The following is a 24,212-nucleotide window of genomic DNA, read 5'->3' as shown; positions in this document are numbered from 1 at the left end:
CAACCTGAGCCAAAGGCAGACCCAACGGACTGAGCCACCTGGGTGCCCCTCTTTCTGGGGCATAAACTAAGGTCACTGATTTGAGACCTTTCTTCTGTTCTAACATAGGTGTTTAGTTAAGTACTGCTTTAGCAACATACCATAAATTTTGATATGCTGTTTCCATTTTGATTTCTTCTTTGACCCATGGATTACTTAGATGGCCCATGGTTATTTAGCTTCCTAATATTTGGGGATTTTCCAGAGATATTTCTGTTATTGACTCCTGCTTCAATAGCATTTTGATCAGAGAACACACCTTGCATGACTTGAATTTTTCCAAATTTACTGAGACTCGTTTTATGGCCCAGACTGTGATCCACCTTGATAAATGTTCTGTGTAAAGTTGAAAAGAATGTGTCTTCTGCTTTAGTTGAATGGAATGTTCTACAGATGTCAGTTAGAGCAAGTTGGCTGTGTACTGTTCAAGCCTTTTACACCTTATTGATTTTCTGCCTACTTATTCTGTCAATTATTGATATATTCGATCAATTATTGAGAGGAATACTAAAATTTCTGACTAAAATTGAGGATGTGTCTATTTCTCTTCCTGAAGTTTCATCAGGTTTTGCTTCACATATTTCAAAGCTATGTTTATTAAGAGCATAAACACTTAGGATCGTTATGCCCTCCTGATGGATTGACCCCTTAATCATTATGAAATAATCTCTGGTAATATAATCCTTTATCCCTGGTAATATTCTTTTCTCTGAAGTCTACTTTGACTACTATTAACATAGCCAGTCCAGCCTTCTTTTGACTACTGTTTGCACAGTATATCTTTTGCTATCCTTTTATTTGTAACTGCTTTATGTCTTTATATTTAAAGTACATTTCTTGTAGGTGGTTTACATTTGGGCCTCCTTTTTTTCACTCAATCTGATGGCCTCTGCCTTTTAATAGGCCTTAGGCCACATACATTTAATATGATTATTGATAACTGGTAGGTTTAAATCTATCACCTTGTTATTTGTTTTCTATTTTCCCATGTGTTCTTTTGCCTTTTCCTTCTTCTTTTTTTTTTTTTTTTTTTTTGGCAGGGGGAGAGGGGTTCATTGAGAATGATTTTAATGATTCCATTTTATCTCCTTGGTTGGCTTATTTGTTGTAACTTTTTGATTTGTTATTTTATGGTTGCTTTAGGGCTAGAAGTATACATCTTTAACTTATCATTGTCTTCCTTCAAGTGAATCTATTCCACTTCATGTGTAGCATAAGAATCTTACAATAGTATGTTTCCATTTCTCCCTGGGTCTTGGCTTTTGTGTTACTGATGCCAAACATTTTAATTTTACATGTTATGACCCTCGTGCTACTTTATTATTTTTAGTTAAATAGCAAACTATCTTTTTATAAGATTTAAATAATAAGAAAATATCTCATAGTAACCACGCCTGGTGCTCTTCATCCTTTTGCATAGATCCCTATTTTCCTTTGGCATCATTTACTTCCTTCCTGAAGGACTTTCTTTAACATTTCCTTTAGTGCAGGTCTATGAATTCTCTCAGTTTTTTATGCCTGAAAAAATTTTTATTTCACCTCCATTTTTGATATCTATTAATATTTACTCATAGTGGATTGATTCCTTTTAACTTTTATAATTTATTTTTATTATTATGAATTCATCTTAAGCAGGGCTTGTTTTTGCTGTGGGATATTTGTGTGACTTGTTTTGTTGAAGAGAGCTTTTGAATTTATTTCTAGCAGGAACCATGAGGATACCACTGGCCCAGGACCAATTTTTATGTTAAATTCTTAAGCTGGAGCTTCTAGCACTACATGAATGATTTAAATTTGTATTCCAAATCCAAAATTTTAGGTTGCAAGTTTCATTTATCTGGAAGATTCTTCCCTCTATCCAGATCTGAGATCGGGAATAAATTATGCTATGGTCTTCTGGGCCAATAAGTGGAGAGTTTTGGTCCTCTCCTTTTTCATGGTGATATAGCCCTTTATGCATTTCATCTTTATATGTAAATATCAGTTGCAACTTCCCATCTCACTCAAGCCCTAGGTCTCATCTTCTGTCCCTAAGTCAATGTTCATACAAAAGCTTCTAGCTATTAGAAGTTCTATTTTTCTCCCCAAGATAGCTGCAATGTCAGGTAGTATGCATATCACTTTGAGTTTTAGTTCCCCCTTTGCTTCTGGTACATGGGACTCTCCCTCTTGTTTCTCTCATGGACTTATTAGCATTGCATTAAAAAAAATTTTAATCACAACTGGGATTTCAAAATGTCTTGATAAGCTGAGATGATGGACTAAATAAAATGAGATGATGAATAACCTGTAGTCCAGCATTTAGGCTAAAAACAAAACAAAAGACCCCCCACACCAAAAAAGGCAACAGCTTCAACAGTTTTATCAGTACCCGATAAAAACTTAAGTGAGAACCATTAAGGGGTTTGAGTTGACTGCTCCACATGAGCCTACAGTGTAAAGTGGCTGTCAAAAGTTCACCCTTCATGGCACAGTGACCAGAAGAGGAAGGAAATACCATTTTGTAGTTACCACATTACATATGTATAGTGGTTATCTACTGTATAACAAATTACACCAAAACTTAATAGCTTAACAGTAAACATTTATTATCTCAGAGTTTCTGTGGATCAGAAATCTTGGTGCCTCTGCTGAAAGGTGTCTCACAGGATGAAATCGAGGTCAAGTGGTGGGGCTATGGTCTCATCTGTAAGACTGACAGAGGGAGGACCTGCACAATTCCATGTCTCTCATGTTGACTAGATTCAGTTCCTCATAGGCTACTGAGCTACCGGAGGGCTTCAGTTCCTTACCAGCTACTGATGTGGCCTCCCTCAATTCCTCATCACATAGGCGTCTCCATAAAGTAGCTCATAAGATGGCAGCCGGCTTCCATGAGAGCCAGCAAAAGCAGGAGAGGGCAAGCAAGAAGGACTAGTCTCTTTGTAACCTAATCTTAGAAGTGACATCCATCATTTGCCATATTTTAGGTCCAGTCTACACTCAAGGGGAGTTGACACTCAAAGGCATGAATAACAGGAGACAAGGATCATCAGGAGCCATCTTAGAGGCTGCCTACCACAATGTGTCACATTTTTAAAGGGCTCCAGAGGTAGAACATGATATCCCAAGATCTGTGACCAAGACAACTAAAAAAAATTTTTTAGAACAAAAATTCAGGTCATGTAAAATGTTTAGGCTAGAAAATAGAAGAGATAAAAGGGGAAAGGAAGAGACCAGGGTGGGAACTTTCATGGCTGTTTTAAAATCACTGAAAAGCTGTCATCTGTAAGAGAGATTGTACTTAGTTTCTGTGGCTCCAACAGGCTGAACAAAAACCAAAAGGGGAACATTCTAGTATTTATAACATAACATTTTATTGACCTGGTTATCTGTTTGTAACCTCTACATAATTATAAACTGCTTATAGGCAGATACTATAATGTCTTGTTTACTATTATAATCCTCAGTTACTGGAACTCAGTAGGTACTCAGTGAATACTTGGTAAGTGTTACATGAAAGCAATTAAAGAACAAATCCATAGGGAAATGAATTTTGGATCAAAATCTAGAAATAAAAAACTTAATACTTAGAATTTTATAAAAATCAGGATGGATTGCTAGGTATGTCTCTGGAGGTATCAGAAGAGAGTCTGGATGATCAAGCAGGATGGATGAAGTCAAGAAATGTGTATGAAATAACCTCTAAGTCTTAAAAGATCCACCTCTAATGTTCTGATCCTATAACATCATTGGTCTAGATAAATAAATCATTACAGAAAATGGCTCCTGATCCATCTATGGTACACTGCCAATGTTGAAGACACAAGAAAACCTTAATTCCTTTCCCTTAGACAACATGGACACTTTAGGCCTTTTAAGATATTTAACCAAAAATGAAATGAGCCCTATGTAAAGTAGCTCACTCCTAACACTGACCCCACTTCTCTGCATCTGCTGCACTGCTTTGAGGTTGTGTGGTGTGGCAGAGAGACAAAGGACAAAGGTCAGAGGTTCTGGGGTCACAACGACCCAGTCTGGTTCTGCACTTTACAGGACCTCAGGCAAGTCACCCAACCTCGTTAGGCCTCAGTTTCTTACTTCAAAGACTCGGATAATATTCACCTGAAAGGATTGCTCTGTTTTGCTCCCCCTGACTACTGTAAAGTGAAACCGTCAAGATCATCTCAAAATCTAGGTAAAAACACTGCTGTCTCACTCCTACCTTGATAGTTTTTCACAGGAGTCATCTTGTTATAATCTTCTGATAAAATAAACTCCTGCAAAAGAGAAGAAAAATATCAAGCAAAAAGAAAGTCTTTAAGTGAATAATTAGGTTTCGATAAAACCAGACTGCATAAAGAAACATCATCACAGAATTACATCCAACATTAGTATTTTGCCAATCAACTCAGCATTTTTGTACATCTTTAAAAGTAACAATCATAATTATGATCTAATGCAATTATAATTTTTATTTTGTAACACTGAGGTTGTTTTTTTGTTTTTGAGTGTGAGAAGAAAACTGGATCAAGTTCAGTGTCTTGACACCATCTTGTCAATTTTGAAGATAACCCTCATTTAACTTGCTACAGCTGAAAATTTGGCCAATGAGCAAATGGATGGCAATCCTCTTTTAGAGAAGCAAATTAGGTATTTTTTTTTTTTTTTTAAAGATTTTATTTATTTGACAGAGAGAAAGACAGCCAGAGAGGGAACACAAGCAGGGGGAGTGGGAGAGGGAGAAGCAGGCTTCCCGCAGAGCGGGGAGCCCGATGCGGGGCTCGATCCCAGGACCCTGGGACCATGACCTGAGCCGAAGGCAGACGGTTAACGACTGAGCCACCCAGGCGCCCCCAAATTAGGTATTTTAAAAGATTGTTTCTAATATCAGTAACTTACTTCTCCTTACAATAAGCTTCTCAAGGGTGCATCTTACTCATCCCTAAATCCCTATGGTACGTGGCACAGTGTCTTGGTATAGTAAGAAATCAGTAAGTACTGACCAAACAGAAATGTGAACGGCATCTCCCAATCTCATGAGATTAATCTGAATGTCAAATTTACTCAAAAATAGTTTCTATATAATGCATTGTATATACTCTTTGTGAGGACACATAAAACATGAGTGGGTGAGTTTGTGTGTGAGCATGTGTGCATTCTTCACCTAAGCATCTACATATACAATGACCTATATGTAGAAGCCAATCAAGTGTTTATAAGCCCCAGCCAGGTTTTGAGTCCTTCAGCTTCTCTCAAATGCAAAATATCCATATACTCTTAAATAGTAAGTTGTCAAACAAGGAAAGCTGCAAAGGATAACAAATTGATGACTTCATCTGAGCTCAGAAACAGAACAATGAGTCTTTTCAAAACATGTGGAGGCTTCCAGAATTTTTCCTTGAGGACTTAAAGAAAGGTGTGTGGGAGGACAGATGTGTAAACTCCTTAATTGCTATCTGGGTATTTACTGAGCTGATACAGTGTAAATTTTAGAAGAAAATACTTATTTTATTGTTTTTGTGGCAGATGCCACAAAGGTAAGTATGAGGTGATGTGACAGAATATAGGAGGTAACAAAGTTCCTCTGGGTGTTCACTTTCCTACCCTGTCCCTCCTTAAGAAGCTTATCTACAAAATGGATTTTCTTCCCCATGATTTTCTCAGTAAAAACATAACTCAACTTGTCACTTTTTAAATTTCTATCAGTATTCCTTCAAGAAGTAGCACTATGCTCACTTCTCATTTCTTTTTTAAAGATTTTATTTATTTATTTGACAGAGAGAGACACAGCAAGAGAGGGAACACAAGCAGGGGGAGTGGGAGAGGGAGAAGCAGGCTTCCCGCTGAGCAGGGAGCCTGATGCGGGGCTTGATCCTAGGACGCTGGGATCATGACCTGAGCCGAAGGCGGACGCTTAACGACTGAGCCACCCAGGTGCCCCTCACTTCTCATTTCTGAAGAGTTAGACTCACAACTGAAGAGAGCAGACCAATTTTTAAAAGGAGTAAAGTTGTTCTCCCATGAGAAGCTGATGGTGTGGGTAAGGAAGCTATGCACGCATCTAGGCCTCGACTCACCACCACCCTCAATCCCAAGCAAGAGTAGCTTGATCCTGAGCCTCCCACTTTAGAGGGCCCCAAATTTCCTCACATACACGCTGAATAAATATATTAAAGACCATTATTATTTAGGCAAGTGTTTGCTGAGTTCATAGAATTCATATGTTACTTTGATTATACTGAAATTGTTCTCTAGCATGGGCAAAAGGTCACTCAATTCCTTTCAGGACAAGGCAAGGTATAAAATGAAACAATTGGATGCAGATCTGTATTTAGAATCAACATATTAGAATTAACAAACACAATAAAATTACCAGTTCACTGCATTGGTACACTTAATTTTTTTGTTTATTTGCTTTCCCTATGAAAATAGAAACATGTAATCATGGAGAAAATTTGGGAGATTCTGTCAGCCTTTTTTCTTCTTATTTTTTTGATCAAACAAACAATATGCTATTTTAAAGAAATGTAAGAGAGACAGGCATTTAAAAGTCACTTGTGATATTGTTTCTCAGAGATAACTATTATAAAAAGTATTATTGGAATAATATACATAATAAAACAAAATATTAATACTTTTTAAATTGTTTTTAATTTTAATTCTAGTATAGTTAACATACAGTGTCATATTAGTTTCAGGTGTACAATATAGTGATTCAATACTTCCACACATCACCCGGTGCTCATCACAAATGCACTCCTTAATCCCCATCATCTATTTCCTCCCCTCTGGTAACCATCACAGTGTGTTCTCTATAGTTAAGAGTCTGTTTCTTGGTTTGTCTTTTTTTTCTTTGCTCGTTTGTTTTGTTTCTTAAATTCCACATTATAAATAAGATCATACGGTATTTGTCTTTCTCTGACTTAAAATGTTAATACTTTCTAACAAGGCTTTTTTTCTGTTAACAAATCATGTATATCATTTCACATGAGTACATGTTTATCAATTTCATTCTTTGTGTGTGTGTGTGCTGTTTTTTTTTAATTTTTATTATTTTTTTATTATGTTATGTTAATCACCATACATTACATCATTAGTTTTTGATGTAGTGTTCCATGATTGTTTGCGTATAACACCCAGTGCTCCACGCAGAACGTGCCCTCTTTAATACCCATCACAAGGCTAACCCATCCCCCCACCCTATCATTCTTTTTAATGACCGCATAGAACGTGCAGTAATGGGTCTTCTACTGATAAATGCTTACATTTCCAGTTTTCCATATTTAAAAATACTACATTCAATATATTTTATCTTTTTACATCTCTAACAATATTTCAATGAAATAAAGTTCTAGAATTTTTGGATCAGAGGGAATGACCATTTAAAATTTGACCATTAAAATTTGATAGATACTTTCAAATTGACTTCTTAAAAGATTTTTATCTATTAACACTCACAATATAACATGAAAGTATGGCTGTAGCCTGGAATATTTTGTTAGGTTTAACCAATCAAAGCTCAGTAGATCGAAGATGTACACATTAAACAGTTTTTTAATCCATCTTTCTATCATCCCTTCTTTACATTCAACTGTCCATATATCTATCATCCTTTTTTTTAATACTTAATTTTTTTAGAGCATTTTTAAATTCATGGCAAAATTGAGAGGAAGGCACAGAGATTCCTCACATACCCCCTGCTCCCCTCCAAACAGCCTCCCCCATTAAAATCTCTCACCAGAGTGGTACATTTATTACAACTGATGAACCTACACCCCTTCCAAAGTCCATAGTTTACCTTAGGGTTCACGCTTGGTATTCCAAATTCTGTGGTCTTTGATAAATGCATATTGACATGTATCCACTATTATAGTGTCATGCCCTAAAAATCCTCTGTGCTCTGCCTATTCATCTTTCTCTTCCCACCTAATCCCTGGCATCACTGATCTTTTCACTGTCTCCAAAGATTCACCCTTTCCAGACTGTCATATAGTTGGAATCATAGAGTTTGTAGCCATTTCAAATTGGTTTCTTTTACTTAGTACTATGCACTTAAGTTTCCTCCATGTCTTGTTATGGCTTGATAGCTCATTTCTTTCTAGCACTGAATACTATTCCATTGACTGGATGTACCACAGTTTATCCTTTCACGTACGGAAGGACATCTTGGTTGCCTCCAAATTTTTGTCAAGTATCAATAAAGCTGCTATAAACATCCATGTGCAGGCTTTTGTGGAAACACAAGTTTTCAACTGCTTTGGATAAAAAAGCAAGGATTGCTGGGCTGTATGGTAAAAGTATATTTAGTTTTAAAAGAACGACCAAAGTGGCTGTACCACTGTGCATTTCCACTAGCAATGTTATGAGAGTTCCTATTGCTCCACGTCCTTGACAGCATTTGGTGGTGTCAGTGTTCTGGATTTTGGCCACTCTAATAAGTATGTGGTGGTATCTCATTTTAATTTGCATTTCTCTGATGACATAGGATATGGAGTATCTTTTCATATGCTTACTTGCCATCTGTAGATCTTCTTTGGTGAGGTGTCTGTTAAGATCTTTGGCTCACTTTAAATCTCTTATTGTTGAGATTTAGGAGTTCTTCAAATATTTTGGATAACTCCTTTTATCAGATATATCTTCTGCAAATATTTTCTCGCATTCTGTGGCTTGTCTTTTTATTCCCTTTACAGTGTTTTGCAGAGAAGAAATGTTTCATTTTAATGAAGCACAGTTTATCAATTCTTGCTTTCATCATACCTATGCTATAGTATCTAAGATGTCATCAACAAACCCAAAGTCATCTAAATTTTCTCCTATGTTTTCTTCCAGGAGTTTTTTAAGTTCTGCATTTTACATTTAGGGTCTGTGAGTTATTCCAAGTTAATTTTTGTGAAGGGTGTGACCTGTTGTCTAGATTTATTTTTTTTACATGTGGATATCCAGTTGTTCCAGCACGATTTGTTGAGAAGACTATTTTTTTCTCCATTGTATTCCTTTTGCTCCTCTGTTGACTTTATTTATGAGGTTCTACTTCTGGGCTCTCTGTTCTGCTCCACTGATCTACCTGTCTATTCTTTCACCCATACCACACTATCTTGATTACTATAGCTTTACGTAAGTCTTGAAATTGGGCAGTGTCAATCCTCCAACTTTGTTCTTCTCCAATATTGTGTTGGCTCTTCTGGGTCTTCTCTCTCTCCATAAACTTTAGAATCAGTTTGTCGAGATCTATAAAATAACTTGTTGGGATTTGGATTGGGATTGCACTGAATTTATAGATCAAGTTGGAAGAACTGACATCTTGACAATATTGAGTCTTTCTATCCATGAATATGGATCTCTCTCCATTTATTGAGGTTTTTAAAAATTTCACTCATCAGAGTTCTGTATTTCACTTCATACAGATCTTGTACATATTTTGTTACATATATACCAAAGTATTTCATTTTGGGGGGTGCTAATGTAAATGGTACTGTGTTTTTAATTTCAAATTCTGCTTGTTCATTACTGGTATACAAGAAACAACTGACTTTTATATATTAACTTTGTATCCTGCAGCCTTGATATAACTGTTTATTAGTTCCAGGAGGTATTTTTGGTCAATTCTTTTAGATTTCTCTACATAGACAATCATGTCATCTACAAAGAGTTTTATTTCTTTCTTCTCAATCAGGATACCTTTTATTTTCCTTTTCTTGTCTTATTGCATTAGCTAGAACTTCCAGTACAATGTTGAAAAGGAACAGTGAGGGGGTCATCCTTGCCTTAAACCTGATTTTAGTGGGAAAGCTTCTGGTTTCTCACCACACCTAATAGTTTTTAATGTTCACTGTAACAGCTCAAACGGTTTGGTATATATAAATAAAAAGTCAGTAATTATCTCCACCTTTCTATCTCATCCCTTTTGAGGAAACCAGTGTTAATAGTCTCGTGCCTTGTTTCACATCTTTCTTTCTCCTTTATCTTTATATCAACATATGTAAACGCATAGAGGGGTTTTTATTTGTTTTGTTGCACAAAAACAGGGTCACACTATAGACATTACTCTACAACTTGCTACTTTCATTTATAATATATCAGAGCTATCTTTCCAGGGCAAAACACATGATTCTAATTTATTCTTTCTGGTGGCTCTTTTGTACTCCAAAACATAAATATGCCATATTTTATAGTATTCACATACTCTCTGTTAAATGGACATTCTATTTTTTACTATTACAACAATACAGCATGAAATGTCTTTGCATGTATAAACATATAAATTAATGTACAGGTTGAAAAGATTGCTAGCTCAAAGATTATAAATACTTAATATTTTAATAAACTCTGTCAGATCTCACTTCCCAGAAGTATGCAGCATTTCAATTCCCTACCATCTGACATTCATGCAATGGCCTATTTCCCCATATCTAATCAGCTCTGGATATTACTCATCTTTTCAGTTTTCTGCCAAATTGCTGTGCAAACAAATATAACTCACTAAGGTTTAATATGCATTACCCTAACTGCTTATGAGCTAGAGCACTTTTTATATGTTTATTTGCCACATTCATTTCTTGTTCTATGAATTTCCTCCTTAAATCCTACCACAGCTTGATTTCTTAAAAAGGAGAGCGTGAGGCAAAACTTAAGTACTGCTGCTTTATTTGATGGTGCAATATCAGCAGTGTGAATGAAGGAAAAGCAAAAAGAAGCAGAGAAAGTTAGGTTGTACATCACCAAGCTGGCCTGTGTTTCCTGAAGAAGCCTTTCTAGCATACAGGAAGTCTCTAACAGACCGAATTTAAACGCCAGGCTTTGGAAGAATCCATTGGAGAAACGGATGGAGAAGGAATTTATCTGCCAGCTCTCTCCTCCCTTGCTTTAAATTTTGATCATAACTCCATGGGAACTTAGCTTCCCCCTCCTGGAAGATTTTACTCTCTAGCCTTATTAACAGCCACTGGGGAAGTCAGATATTAGACTTTGCAAGTGCTGTGCTTCATACAACTCAGAAAGTTGCTGAGGAACCAGAGTGCTATTTCCCTTAAGTTTTCATTTAAAGATAGCAAAGCACAGTGGTTAAGAGTTAAGAGCTTGGGCACCGGAGCCAAACTGTCTGGTTTAAATCCTGGCTAAAACACATACTAGTTATATGATCTTGGACAAGCTGCTCAAGATCTCTGCACTTTAGTTTCCATTTCCACAACAGTAATAGCCTCATAAGACTGTGGTGAGGATTTGGTTAATATTTATAAAGCTTTTAAAGCGGTGCCTGGCACACAGTAAGTACTCTATGAGAGCTAAGTAAAATAAATGCTACTTTTGTAAAATGAATTAAGGAGTCTTCCTTTAAAAAAAAAAACTTCTGAACTACATTGAACAACAATCAAAGAATTAGGATTTGGCTATAAAATACTGAATGCCTGGTTCTTTTTTAAATATCAGCTTTTCTAATTTCTCGTATAGTTATGAGTCTCCTAAAGCTTTCTTAACTCTCTTTGGGTCAAATTTATTAATTTATATTTTATTGTAAAATCATCTACTTCCTTAAAGTTTTCAAACATATTACCATGGAACTAACATAACACTGTCTGCTGATTCTTTTTAACTGTCTTTCATATAAAGGCAGTTCTGCTGCAAGAGTTATTCTGAAGATGTGAATTTGTTTCAACACGATTGGGAACAAAATTAGGGAACAATTTGAGCATACTCAAATTTCATGTCACTTTTACATGATTTTGTCCAGAAACACTAGATGAACACAGAAAACTGAACCAAGCTAGGTAGGAATACATAAAACAGAGACACACAGATCTCAAACATCTACCAGCTACCTCAGTGTACCACCCCTTGGGAGTCACACCTATCTCCATCTGGTATTAAAACTTGGCCTTCTGATTTCAGATTACCTCCTCCTACCATTTCAAAATAACTCAAGCTGCAATCCTTCTGAGGCACACTTCCACAAGCAAACTTCAGGCCTTTTTCAAGGTAAAGTGCCATAGTTATGATAATGTTTATGTATTCCCTAATTTCCCATGTCTAAAACTTGTGCTACATTTTGATGAGTGTTCCATCTTTATTTCTTATGTATCACAGACTAAGTTGTGCGTGTGTATATGTGTTTGTGTGTGTGTGTATGTGTGTGTGTGTGTGTGTGTTTAACAAAGTTTTTAAGTATTGTATTCCTAAACTCATTTTCCCCTAAGCCGTTTGCGGCTTTTATTGTGCAATTCTACATAGTGTGGTGATTTTTAAAAACAAGCTGCATTATAGCAGAAATGAGTGGCTATATATATAATGTGGTTACACCTCTTTCCTTACGCTTAACATTATATACTTCTTATTTGTTGTTTTCCTTAATGAGATGTGCCAAGGAATTTATCTATTTTATCAGTACTTTCTAAAACTCAACTTTTGGTTTTATTTACTGTCTTTTTCTCTATCTTTAATTTCAGTACTCATTTTTATAATTCTCTCTCCCAGCCTTCTTTTGGTTTATTTTATCACTTTGGTGTAACTTAATTTGAATGCTTAGATTCACATGTATAACAACTTTTTATTTTAAAGTAAAATTTTAAGGTACAATTCTCTAATATAGATTTGACTATATTCCATAGGTTTTTAGACAAAGTGGTTCTCCTTTAAAACGATTTCTATATTATTTTATGTATTTCAGTAATATTCTATAATATATATATATATATACATATATATATATATACACACACACACACTCATTTACTCTTTCAATTAGGAAATTACTTAGAAAAAAATGTTTAATTAGCAAGCACTTATATTTATGGCTACTTTTTTGTTGCTGCTTTCTAGTTTTATTGGTTTATATTCAGAAAACATAGTATCTTTACTTTTCAGAATTTACTAAGATTTTCCTCTTAGTCAAGATATATTCATGATTTCGTAAATGTTCTGGAGATATAAGAAAAAAATGTATTTTATCCAAAGTTCTAGATCTACTTGTATATCTATTCAATGAAACGATGATAGTTTTCAAATACTCTATATTTTCATTTTTCTTGTCTACTTGAATTTCACATTCAAAAATAGATGTACTAAAGAAATGTGCTTTTTTTTTTAGAAATGTGCTTCATTTTAAATGTTTATTATTCTGACTATAAAAGTAATATGTATAATACATTTATTATTCTTACTATAAAAGTAACATGTATCATATAATAAATTTTAAAATGGAACACTATCAGGAAGGAAAATTTAAATAGTCTATACTTCTGCCAAATAGTGCTAATTACTATTAATACTTTTATTATTTTGCTTTCCATCTTTTCCCTTGTATACATAAAAACACATTAAACTGGAATAGTAGTACCACTGATACTGTTTTGTAGCTCTCCTCTTTAACTTAACATCATCACATGAACATTTCCAATGTCATTAAATATTATTTGAAAATACATGTTTAATGGCTACATAATATTCCACTGGGAGGCTACATAAGATTTTATCTAATTAGTCCCTGTTACATTTCTAAGACACCAATGTTTTTATTATTATAAAAACAATTGTTAAAATAATATTTATTATTACAAATAATCTTTCTTATTTATTTATTTATTTATTTATTTTTAAATTATGTTATGTTAGTCACCATACAGTACATCATTATAGTTTTTGATGTAGTGTTCCATGGTTCATTGTTTGCATATAACACCCACTGCTGGATTTTCTTTGGATGGTTTTCTAGAAATGTAGAGTTATTGATATAAAGGTACAAGTACTTCTCGAGTTCTAGTTACATATGACCAATACTTTTCCTAAATAACTAATGCCAATTAACTCTATCAGTGTACAAGACAGACCATTTTATTCAATGCCAGCCAAGAGGTATATAGTAAAGTTGATATTACTCAGGCAAAAATAAAATTTAAAAAAATTTCACAAATTAAAATGTTTATTTGCCCTAAGTATTTCCTTTTATGACTTTTCCACTGTCTATACGATTTTAGCGCTTTTCTCATCTATTTGTATATGCTTGTCGACTGAACAGATTATCTTTCCTCTGTCATATTTTAAGCAACAATGTATTAAAATGCAGTTAAGTAGCTTTTTTTACACCAAGAAGTTTTGGAATTTTATGCAAATATTATATTTTCCTTTGTGATTTGCACTGTTTTGAGCTTACACATTCTTCCTGATAGACTGTTTATAAATGTCCACTTTAGTCACTTCTAGTTTTTTTTCCTTCATTTTTTAAGGCTTTACTTCGTACATCAAAGCTACTTATAAGACATGAGATGAGGATTAAAATCAATGTTTTTCTTAAAAGCAAGCCAACTGCTTTGGCACTATTTATTTAATAACTTTTCCCATCCACGACTGACGTGTGATGTCTTCTTTCCCATATTCTATGTTCTTACATATAATTGGGTCTGTTTGGGAGTTACCTAACTCTGCTCTGTTGACCTCCTATTCTATTCTTGTGTCAAAATGAAAATGATTTAATTACTGCAGGTATCAAATGTGTGTTAACACAGAGGCTATGTGTCTAATTTCTCTTCATAAAAAAATGTAGCTCCCTATGACCCAGCAATTGCACTACTAGGTATTTACCCCAAAGATACAAATGTAGTGATCCAAAGGGGCACCTGCACCCCAATGTTTATAGCAACAATGTCCACAATAGCCAAACTATGGAAAGAGCCCCGATGTACATTGACAGATGAGTGGATAAAGAAGATGTGGTATATATATATATATATATATATATATATATATATATATATATAAACACACATACACACACACACACACACACACACACACATATATACACACACAATGGAATATTACTCGGCTTTCAAAAAAAATGAAATCGTGCCATTTGCAACAACGTGAATGGAACTAGAGGGTATTATGCTAAGCGAAGTAAGTCAGTCAGAGAAAGAAAATTATCATATGATCTCACTCATACGTGGAATTTAAGAAACAAACAGAGGAGCACAGAGGAAGGGAGAGAAAAATAAAATAAGATGATATCAGAGAGGGAGACAAACCAAAAGAGACTCTTAACCATAGGAAACAAACTGAGGGTTCCTGGAGGGGAGGTGAGTGGGGGGATGGGGTAACTGGGTGATGGGCATTAAGGAGGGCACATGATGTAATGAGCACTGGGTGTTATATATAAGAGATGAATCACTGACCTCTACCTCTGAAACTAATAATACACTATATGTTAATTAATTAAATGTAAATAAAATAAAATAAATGTAGGTCGATGATTATTATAATCTTCTTATATAACAAGAAAAATCACATTAAGAATTCTGACTGGAATTGCATGAAACCTCTAAATTCAGGGACTTATAAGTCTTTTTTTATGTACATTAGTAAATTTTTATAATTTTCTTTGCCTAAATTTCACAGTTCTTTTTGAGATCATTTTTAAGAGTTCTGTTGTTAACTTCCAGGAATGGGATTGTTTTCCATTACTTGGTAGACTCTGAGTGAAAAAAGACAGATTCATAGTTGCTACTTTTGGATTAAAACTGAAAAATAGTGATATCACAGTTCCTGGAGACACACTATGGATCCACCAAAAATCTTGATTTGTGGCAGTTAGAGTGAGGCGATCAATACCGGATAGGGTACTTGGTTAAATGGGACATTTAACACAGTCGTTAACTCCAAAGGCAGAATGAAGCACCATTCTATTCCTAAGATCTAGAAGGAAAGGAAAATGGCATGTTTCAGATCAAATTAAGGACAGAGGGGGAAAAAATGGCAAGACTGGTTAAGGTCCAATGTTATGGGCTGTTACTAACAGCCAGTGCTTTGGGCTGAGGGTGGAGTAAAGAATATAAATGGAATAATGCTATTATGCTGCTTTGTACATCTGTCCACACTTTTTCTACTCCTCTTTGTCTTTCTGAATTCCTACGAAAACCAAGTCCTCCATAATGAATCAATCAGAAGGTAATATTACTTTATTTGGGCAACATCGTACTGCAAAGAGAAGTTGCCAGCACGCCCTGTCATTAAAGAACGTACATCAAAGCCCATGCTTGTGTATACACATGCCATTCTCAACCACCGGGTGGCATGTTTCACAAGAACAGTAATTACTTTCTATTGGTTTATAAAAATTTATCTGCCAAATAGATACCATGGCTCTTGTTTGGTAACAGAGGTCACCTTGCCTGAGTCAAGTTGTTACTCAGCTTTTCGTCAGTCTAAATTAGAGGTCAACAGATAGTACATTGTATTTTCCCTAAAATGAAAGGTATGGTTTTGTTTTCTGGTCATCCTTAGACTCCTACACACCCCAAGTTCCCAGGGATGTCCTGGATTCTTGGAACAGCAGACTATAATCCACAGTGCTGGGTTGTTGCTTCTGGTTCTGCCCAGAGAACCAGGCATGGCAGGGGCACAGTGAGGCCCAGGTGCTGGAAGAAATCAAAGCATCTACATACCCCGCAGAGATACCCAAACTTCACATACATGTCAGGAAAGCAGCCGCCATGCTGGGCCCTGCACATTTCCTGACCCGTTTCCTCCCTCCCTTCCTTCCTTCTTCTCGCTCTCTTTTTTCCCCAAAGTAATGTTCAACCACTGCAAATACAAGAATATGTTAGCAATCAATAGGTTAGAAGGCAATGAGTTTGGCTCCTCTGCTAGTCCCACGGTGACCCTAACTCTTCAGTATGAGTTTACAGCAAAGGAATGCTATACAGCTTCTAAACATGGCCCACCTGCTCACCTATTAAGTATTAAGGTGCAATGAAATAGATCCCAAAGAATTCTGATAACAGAACCACAGTACCTTATGCATAAAAAATATATACACCAATTTTTAGTTGCTTGCTTTAATTGAACGTTTGCCAATGATCTCTTATTTCTTAAAATACAGCACTACTTTAGAGAACAGAAATATATTCTAAAATTAGATTATTAGCTACTGATTCTTTGTTGTGTTTGTTGTGTATCAGAGCATATAAACTGATTTAATGCTTGATAAATCTAATTTTTATGAAGAAAACAGAATTAGAGTCTCTGTATAAGTTTTCCTCTCCTCTTAGAAAAAATAGATCTCAAACTGACCAGCAAGATCATACAAAATATAAACAGGAACTCTTAACTTAGCCCAAATGTGGTAAGAATGAAAGAAGAAATGATGTCATCTTCTTAACTATCCAGCAAAAGTATCACAAAGACAGCTTTGAGGTACTCATGCATGTGCCTATGCAAAGCCATTTCTGGAGAGAGCAGACATGCATGTAAGAAGCTTCATGAACACAGAGGTACTACATTCCTGGCTGGGAACATAGGTGTCTTCTTTCTGTATCTGCCTCCATGAAAGAGAAATTGACTTGGGAAGGCAAACTGGTGCAGCCACTGTGGATGACAGTGTGGAAATTCCTCAAAAAATTAAAAACAGGAACTACCATATGATTCAGTGTTCACACTAGTAACTAGGTATTTACCCAAAGAATATGAAAATACTAATTTGAAAGGATACATGCACCCCTATGTTTGTTGCAACACTGTTTATAATAGCCAAATTATGGAAGCAGCCCAAGTGTCTATCAATAGTTGAATGGATGAAGAAGAGGTGGTATATATATACAATGGGATGTTATACAGCCACAAAAAAGAATGAAATCTTGCCATTTGCAACATGGATGGATCTACAGGGTATGATGCTAAGCAAAATAAGCCCATCAGAGATAGACAAATACCATATGATCTCACTCACATGTGGAATTCAAGACACAAAATAAACGAACAGAGGGGGAAAAAAAAGAGACAAGTCAAAAAAACAGACTTGTAACTACAGAGAACAAACTGATGGTTACCAGAGGGGAGAGGGTTGGGGGGAGGGTGAAATAGGTGATGGGGATTAAAGAGCACACTTATTTGATGAACACTGAGTAACGCATTGAAATGCCAAATCACTATATGGTACACCTGAAATTAAAAGAAAAGAAAAGAAGGAAAAAAAAGATCTCTAGTCTTCCATATTGCTGGCAATGAAGTTTATGAAACCCCAAAGGCAAGTTGCTTATGAATTTTAGTAACTTTTGAAGACTAAATACTAAACATGGATTGGAAAAGAGAGAGAAATTGATTGAAAGCTGAAATCTTGTTGGAAGGCCCGATATTGGTAAAATTCTCACTTTATATTTCCATATAAAATCCATTTCTGCATCTGCTTTAGAAATGTTCAGAAAATTGTGAAATATATTACTTAGGGTCTCAGTTGTTAATATACATGAAGGTGACTGATTTTTTTTTTTTATTGTGGTAAAAAGTACGTAACATTAAAGTTACCATCTTAATCATTTTAAAGTGTACAGTTCAATAGTGTTAAGTATATTCATATTGTTGTGAAACATATCTCTAGAATCTTTTTCATCTTGCAGAACTAAAACTTGATACCCATTAAACGCTAACTTCACCCCACCCCCCACCCCACTTCCTTGGTAACCACCTTTCTACTTTTTGTTTCTTTGATTTTGTTTCTTGTTTCTATGATACTTTAGATATTTCATACGACTGGAATCATACCGTCTTTGTCTTTTTGTGATTGGATTATTTCACTTAGCATAATGTCCTCAGGGTTTATCAGTACAGCATGTGACAGAATCTCCTTTTCTAAGGCTACATGCTATTTCATTGTATGTATGTATCACCTTTTCTTTTTTTTAAATTTTTTTATTGTTATGTTAATCACCATACATTACATCATTAGTTTTAGATGTAGTGTTCCATGATTCATTGTGCATAACACCCAGTACTCCATGCAGAATGTGCCCTCTTTAATACCCATCACCAGGCTAACCCATCCTCCCACCCCCCTCCGCTCTAGAACCCTCTGTATCACCTTTTCTTTATCCATCCACCTTTCAATGGACTTCTGGGCTGCTCTCATCTCTCGGCTATTGCAAATAATGCTGCAATGAACATGAGTGTGCAAATCTCTCTTGCAGGTCCTGCTTTGAATCTTTTGGGGTATATATTCATAAGTAGGATCGCTGGATCATACAATAATTCTATTTTTAATCCTTAAGGGACCTCTATACATAAGAAGGTGATTGATTTTAAATTCAGTGTTCGAAAACTTTAAAACTACCTTCTTTTTTATTGTATGGTTTCAGAATGAACAATGTCTCCTTTTTGCCTTGGCTATCAGGTAGTCCAGAATCAAAGTCAAGTCTCAATCATACAAAATGTGCTAGTCCTTATAATCTTCATTTGTGTGTTACTCTAGGTTCCACTCAGGCTCTTTTGGTAGCCAGGAAGTCAAGCCAGTAAAGAAGAGAGGATTTATGGCAAAGACACAGAGACCATAAAGGGAAGCCTGCTGGCCACCAACACTGCACTTGCCCCCCCTGTGTCTCTCTCCTGCAGGCTCAGCACTTCTCTCCTGCTATCTCTGTGTCTTTTTTCTCCAAGTGCAATCTCTTATCCTTCTCAACCACACAGTCTCTTCTGACAACTCAGTTTCTGTTCCCTCGTAAATGGAGCCTGCACGTGGCCTCTCCAAGCCCCTGTCTACAACATGACCTTTCAGCTTCACTTTCCACCCACTGGCCTGTTCTCTTGGTACTTCCAGGTGCAAAATTAAGGCAGGAATCGGACCCAAGCCAGTCCATACAAGTCCCCTGGCCAGTCTTCAGGCCAAGTGTCCACTCTCAGTTCAATCAGTTAATACTCAGAGAAAATGGGGTCATGAGCTATAAAAAAACATGGCTGCCTCCATCTTTTCTTGAGGGCCCACACAGGACCTTTCTTTCCTCATTGAAGAGGCTGAGCAGAGACAGACACAGTGTATGACATATTTATCTGGTCCATCTTTATATGACCACAACATGTAAAACACACATACTCTAACATTCTATGTCTCTGACTTAATGGCTATCTCCACATTTTGGTAAACACACACACACAGATTATGTTCTCTCGTCTTGATTCCAATTTTTATTTTCACTTTCACTTTTAGTTTTTTAAAAAAGATTTATTTAAATTAAATTTAATTAACATATAGCATATTATTAGTTTCAGAGGTAGAGTTCAGTGATTCCTCAGTTGCATATAACACCCAGGGCTCATTCCAAGGGCCCTCCTTAATGTCCATCCCCAGTTACCCCATCCCCCCAACCCACCTCCCCTCCAGCAACCCTCAGTTTGTTTCCTAGAGTTAAGAGTCTCTTATGATTTGTCTTCCTCTCTGTTTTCATCTTATTTTATTTTTTCTTCCCTTCCCATATGTTCATCTGTTTTGTTTCCTAAATTCTATCACTTTCAGTTTATTATGTATACTCTTGCAAGCTTCCACAAACACTTTCTGAAATCAGATGGAACATACAATAAACAGAAAATCCACAATGATAAACAAAATAAACCTAATTTTACAGAAGTTGACCCTATTTTGAAGGCCATTTTTATACTAAAAAATTGCAGTGTTTCAACATTATTGAGAAATTTAGAATTTTGAAAAGAGATTCCAGGAAAGTAGTGACTTCTGCTCAAATATTTAAAGGGGTGGGGGGAACAACTTCATTTCCTAATCCCTTTTTAGAAGGCAAAAGGTCAAGAGGCCCACTCCTCCCCTGGTTTCTAGCTGTTCTTTCCCATCTATGGAAAGAAGTCCATGGGGTGAGGACAAAGGAGTCTCCACCTTACCCATGGGGTTCTCATTTGGCCTCTTTCTACCAATATGTCTCGTGCTCTCTCTGGACTTGCTTTCAATATGTGCCATTATTTTTCCTTCCTACACAAGATCTAAAAAGCTGAAATCCCATTAGGATGACGCTGAGAAAGACCCTTGAAGATTCCTATGTTCTTACTTATGACTGTTTCCACACTTCAGCAATCAGTGACCTGAAATATGTCTATCTCTTCGCTGTCTTTCTGTTTAAATTAACCAGTTCTCAAATTCTCTGGTTCTCTTTACTCTTATAAATTATTCAGGACTCCATGGGTTTTATCTATTGATATTTATCATATTAGAAATTGAAACTGAGAAAATTTTAAAATGTTAATTCATTAAAATAACAACAAAATGTATGACAGTCATATAAATCTATTTATATTAAATAGCTATTAAATATCTGTATTTTACAAAACAAAAAATTAAGTTGAAAGAGTGGCACTGTTTCCCATTTTTTGCACATCTCATGAATAGAAGACAGCTGGATCTTCATATCTACTTCTGCATTCAATCTGTACACTTATTAGGAAATGAGAGTAAAAAAGGCACATAACATCTTACTATTATTATGATAATAGCTCTGACCTTGTGGACCACAGTTTGAGAACTACTGGTTCTGAGAACTACTGGTTCAGTGACTGACCTGACTTTTGGTTTTGATTAACCTTCTTTGCAGATTCTGCCAATGTGCCCTGCAGAGTTCAAAGAATTATTCTTGTTTGTCTATAAATTACGAAAAGAGGTTTCTCTGGCCACCAAACAATGGAACATTCTCTCCACCCAGGAACTGGAAGGGAAGGTGCCTTTTCCCCCTCCTCTCAAATGCCTAACGACCCTAATCTTTTCTGACCACATGTATTTTACAAAATGGGGAGAAGGAATACTTCAGCTGCAAACTCCCAGCCTCGGCTCCAAACTCTGTTAGAAACCCCTAGTCATATTTCTAAGACTGACATATGTCACAATACATGGAAGCAAGAGAAAAGATAACTGAGGTTTGTATAACAGCAGCTTTTAGCCTCTCTAGATTCAAAATACCTACAAAAAAAACCAACAACAACAAATTGAGGTCTCCAAATTCTTTCCATAAACTCTCGTTCAAATTCAGGTTTACACACAAAACACACGCAAGGCAGTTTCAAGGTATTTCCACACATAAACCACAGGGCTGGCTGCTTCCTCTCTAGGTTTGCCTGGGTGTTTAATGGTTTACCTGTCATCATCTTTCTTTAGTGGATGGTCCACATTTTTTGCTTTCCGACCCCGAGTCTTCTAACATCGAATGCAAGTAACCAGATGCAGTTGGTTTTTCAATAATATCTCTCCCAAGAGGATGGCAGGGAGAAGGTAAAAGAAAAAAGATACACAGGTTTGAATGCAACAACTTTCAAGACTGCCTCTGGCAAATTTCAGAATCTTAAGGACAAAGGCTCTTGGAAGTTATTCAACGAATGGGGAATATCCTGCTCAAGGCCAAAACCTGAAGCCAGAACACTAATGTATTTACACAAAGAAAGCTGCTAAAGTACCCTATGCCCCCATTACCCTTCATGGAGAGCGAAAGAGATTGCATACTTTGAATAACAGCTATATACAACAAAAGTTCTACTGTCACACTAAACAGCAAATTACATGAGAGCTCAGTTTATATAATGTCTAGTTGCCAGTACTTATTTTCTGGGCTCAAAACTTTTGACAAAATTATTCTGAACAAAAAAGCTGCCTGCTGAAATTGGAAATTGCTGATAGCTGATGTCATGAAAGTTAGCGGGACAGTAAAGACTGTGACTACTGTCCCTACTTATGAAAGCGGCTGCAAGTTTGGACCTTTGGTTGCTAAGTTTTGCGTTTCCTGGAATTCTAGAGTCTGTAAAGGGGTCTTAGAGATTGCCTAGCACAGTGACTCACTCCTCCGATAAACTGATGTCCCCGGATACTAAGGGACTTGTCAAGGTCACAGGCTCACTTGGTTGCACAGCCCAGGCTCAAAACATGGGTCTGTCTCTTTAATTTTTTTTATCTACTGATCTTTTGATTCAAACAAACCTCAAAGAGCCTCTTCAAAAAGATACTGAAACACAGGCGAATGTCTCATTGAATTGCTATGAGCAAAGGAAAACATTACACTGCAAATTCTGAAATCACCTGATCCTTCAGAGAATCCAGATAACAATACATTACAACAAACATGAAATAAAGTTAAGCACAAAGCACCACTAATGCCTCCGTCATTGCCCCATTACCCAGGCCAGACATCTGGAAGCAGGACTCACTGGTATACCACGAGCACGGACCACGCCAATGCCGGCTGTCAATGGCAGCAACTGACTTACGCCGGCTGGGAGTTATCTCTGCCAACTGCTGCTTCTCTCCACTCAATTTCTCCTACACATTTTAGTCATCAGATCCTTACCATCCTTCTTGAACCCATGCCCTTTCCAATGTGCTTCCAAGTAAACCACCTTTGTCCTTGACGGGGGCCGGCGCCACATCCTGCTACCTAGACTTTGCGCTTGTTTCTCCTTTCCCAGCCAACTGTTCCCTCTCTCTGATCTCCATCACTTTTCAAACTTACCCTTCTAGGCAAGGTTGAACGGTCTGCGTTCACATGATCACTCATAAGGCAGAATGGGTCTTTCCTTTGCTGAAAATCAAGAGACTGCAGATCTTTCATGCCATTGTACAATCTGCATTAAATTAAAGCTATCATGCTATTTTACAATCTGCATTAAATTAAAGCTATCTATGATCACATTATTTTACCTTTTCTTGCGGATTTTAAGTTGAAAGGAATGGAGTTCTTGTTTTCTTCATAGTGTGTCTCCCCATATGTCAGCATTTTTGCCAAAAACATATGAGAACAAATCAATAAATATTTATAAATAAAGAAACATTCATTTTTTAAAAAATACCAAGTCAAGATTTAACTGTACTACTATAAGCACCCAGCCTCAGGGCCTCTGCACTGTCAGTGCCTCTGTCTTAAACATTCTTTTCCCAGATGTCAGCACGATTCACTACCCCAACTTTCAAGTCCTCTGCTCAAATTACACCTTCTCAATGAAACTTAACGTGTCCATCCTTTTGAAAACTGCAACTTGTCTCCTCTCCCCTGCCCTCACATTCCCAATCCCCCTGACTCTGCTGTTTTTCCCATAGCATCCTATCACCTTGTAACATACAGAAGTTATTGTATTTTTTTGTTTACTAAATGCAACATACACAAGGAGAGGGATTGGAGCTGAGTGGTCACTGATGGATCTCAAACACTCAGAACCCTGACTAGCATATAGAAGCTACTCAACAGATGTTTGTTTAAAGAATTGAATACAAGAATTAAAATGCTATTTTAAGGAAATTTGAAGTTATTTTAAGTAAAATGTTATTTTAAGCTCACTATTAATATACTTTTGAAATATGTGAAAATAATAGTATGTAATATGCTATACGTATTACAAAGTATAATATTTTTTAGTAATGGCTTCAGTAAGTATGACTACCCAGAGAAGGTGTGAATGAA

General features: G+C 36.2%; 1 protein-coding gene across 1 annotated transcript in view; it reads right to left on the bottom strand.

The window, feature by feature from the left end:
• Window positions 1-24,212, bottom strand: part of WDFY2 (WD repeat and FYVE domain containing 2) — a 175,705-nt gene that overhangs the window by 51,722 nt on the left and 99,771 nt on the right. Inside the window, exon 4 of the mRNA XM_036101319.2 lies at window positions 4,244-4,298. Coding sequence (XP_035957212.1) covers window positions 4,244-4,298 — 55 coding nt within the window. The remainder of the gene's footprint in view (window positions 1-4,243; window positions 4,299-24,212) is intronic.

The sequence above is a fragment of the Halichoerus grypus genome, chromosome 4 (genome assembly GCF_964656455.1).
Source record: "Halichoerus grypus chromosome 4, mHalGry1.hap1.1, whole genome shotgun sequence".
Lineage (NCBI taxonomy): Eukaryota > Metazoa > Chordata > Mammalia > Carnivora > Phocidae > Halichoerus > Halichoerus grypus.
Note: the sequence above shows the minus strand (reverse complement) of the source record. Positions and strands in the feature narration are given on the sequence as shown.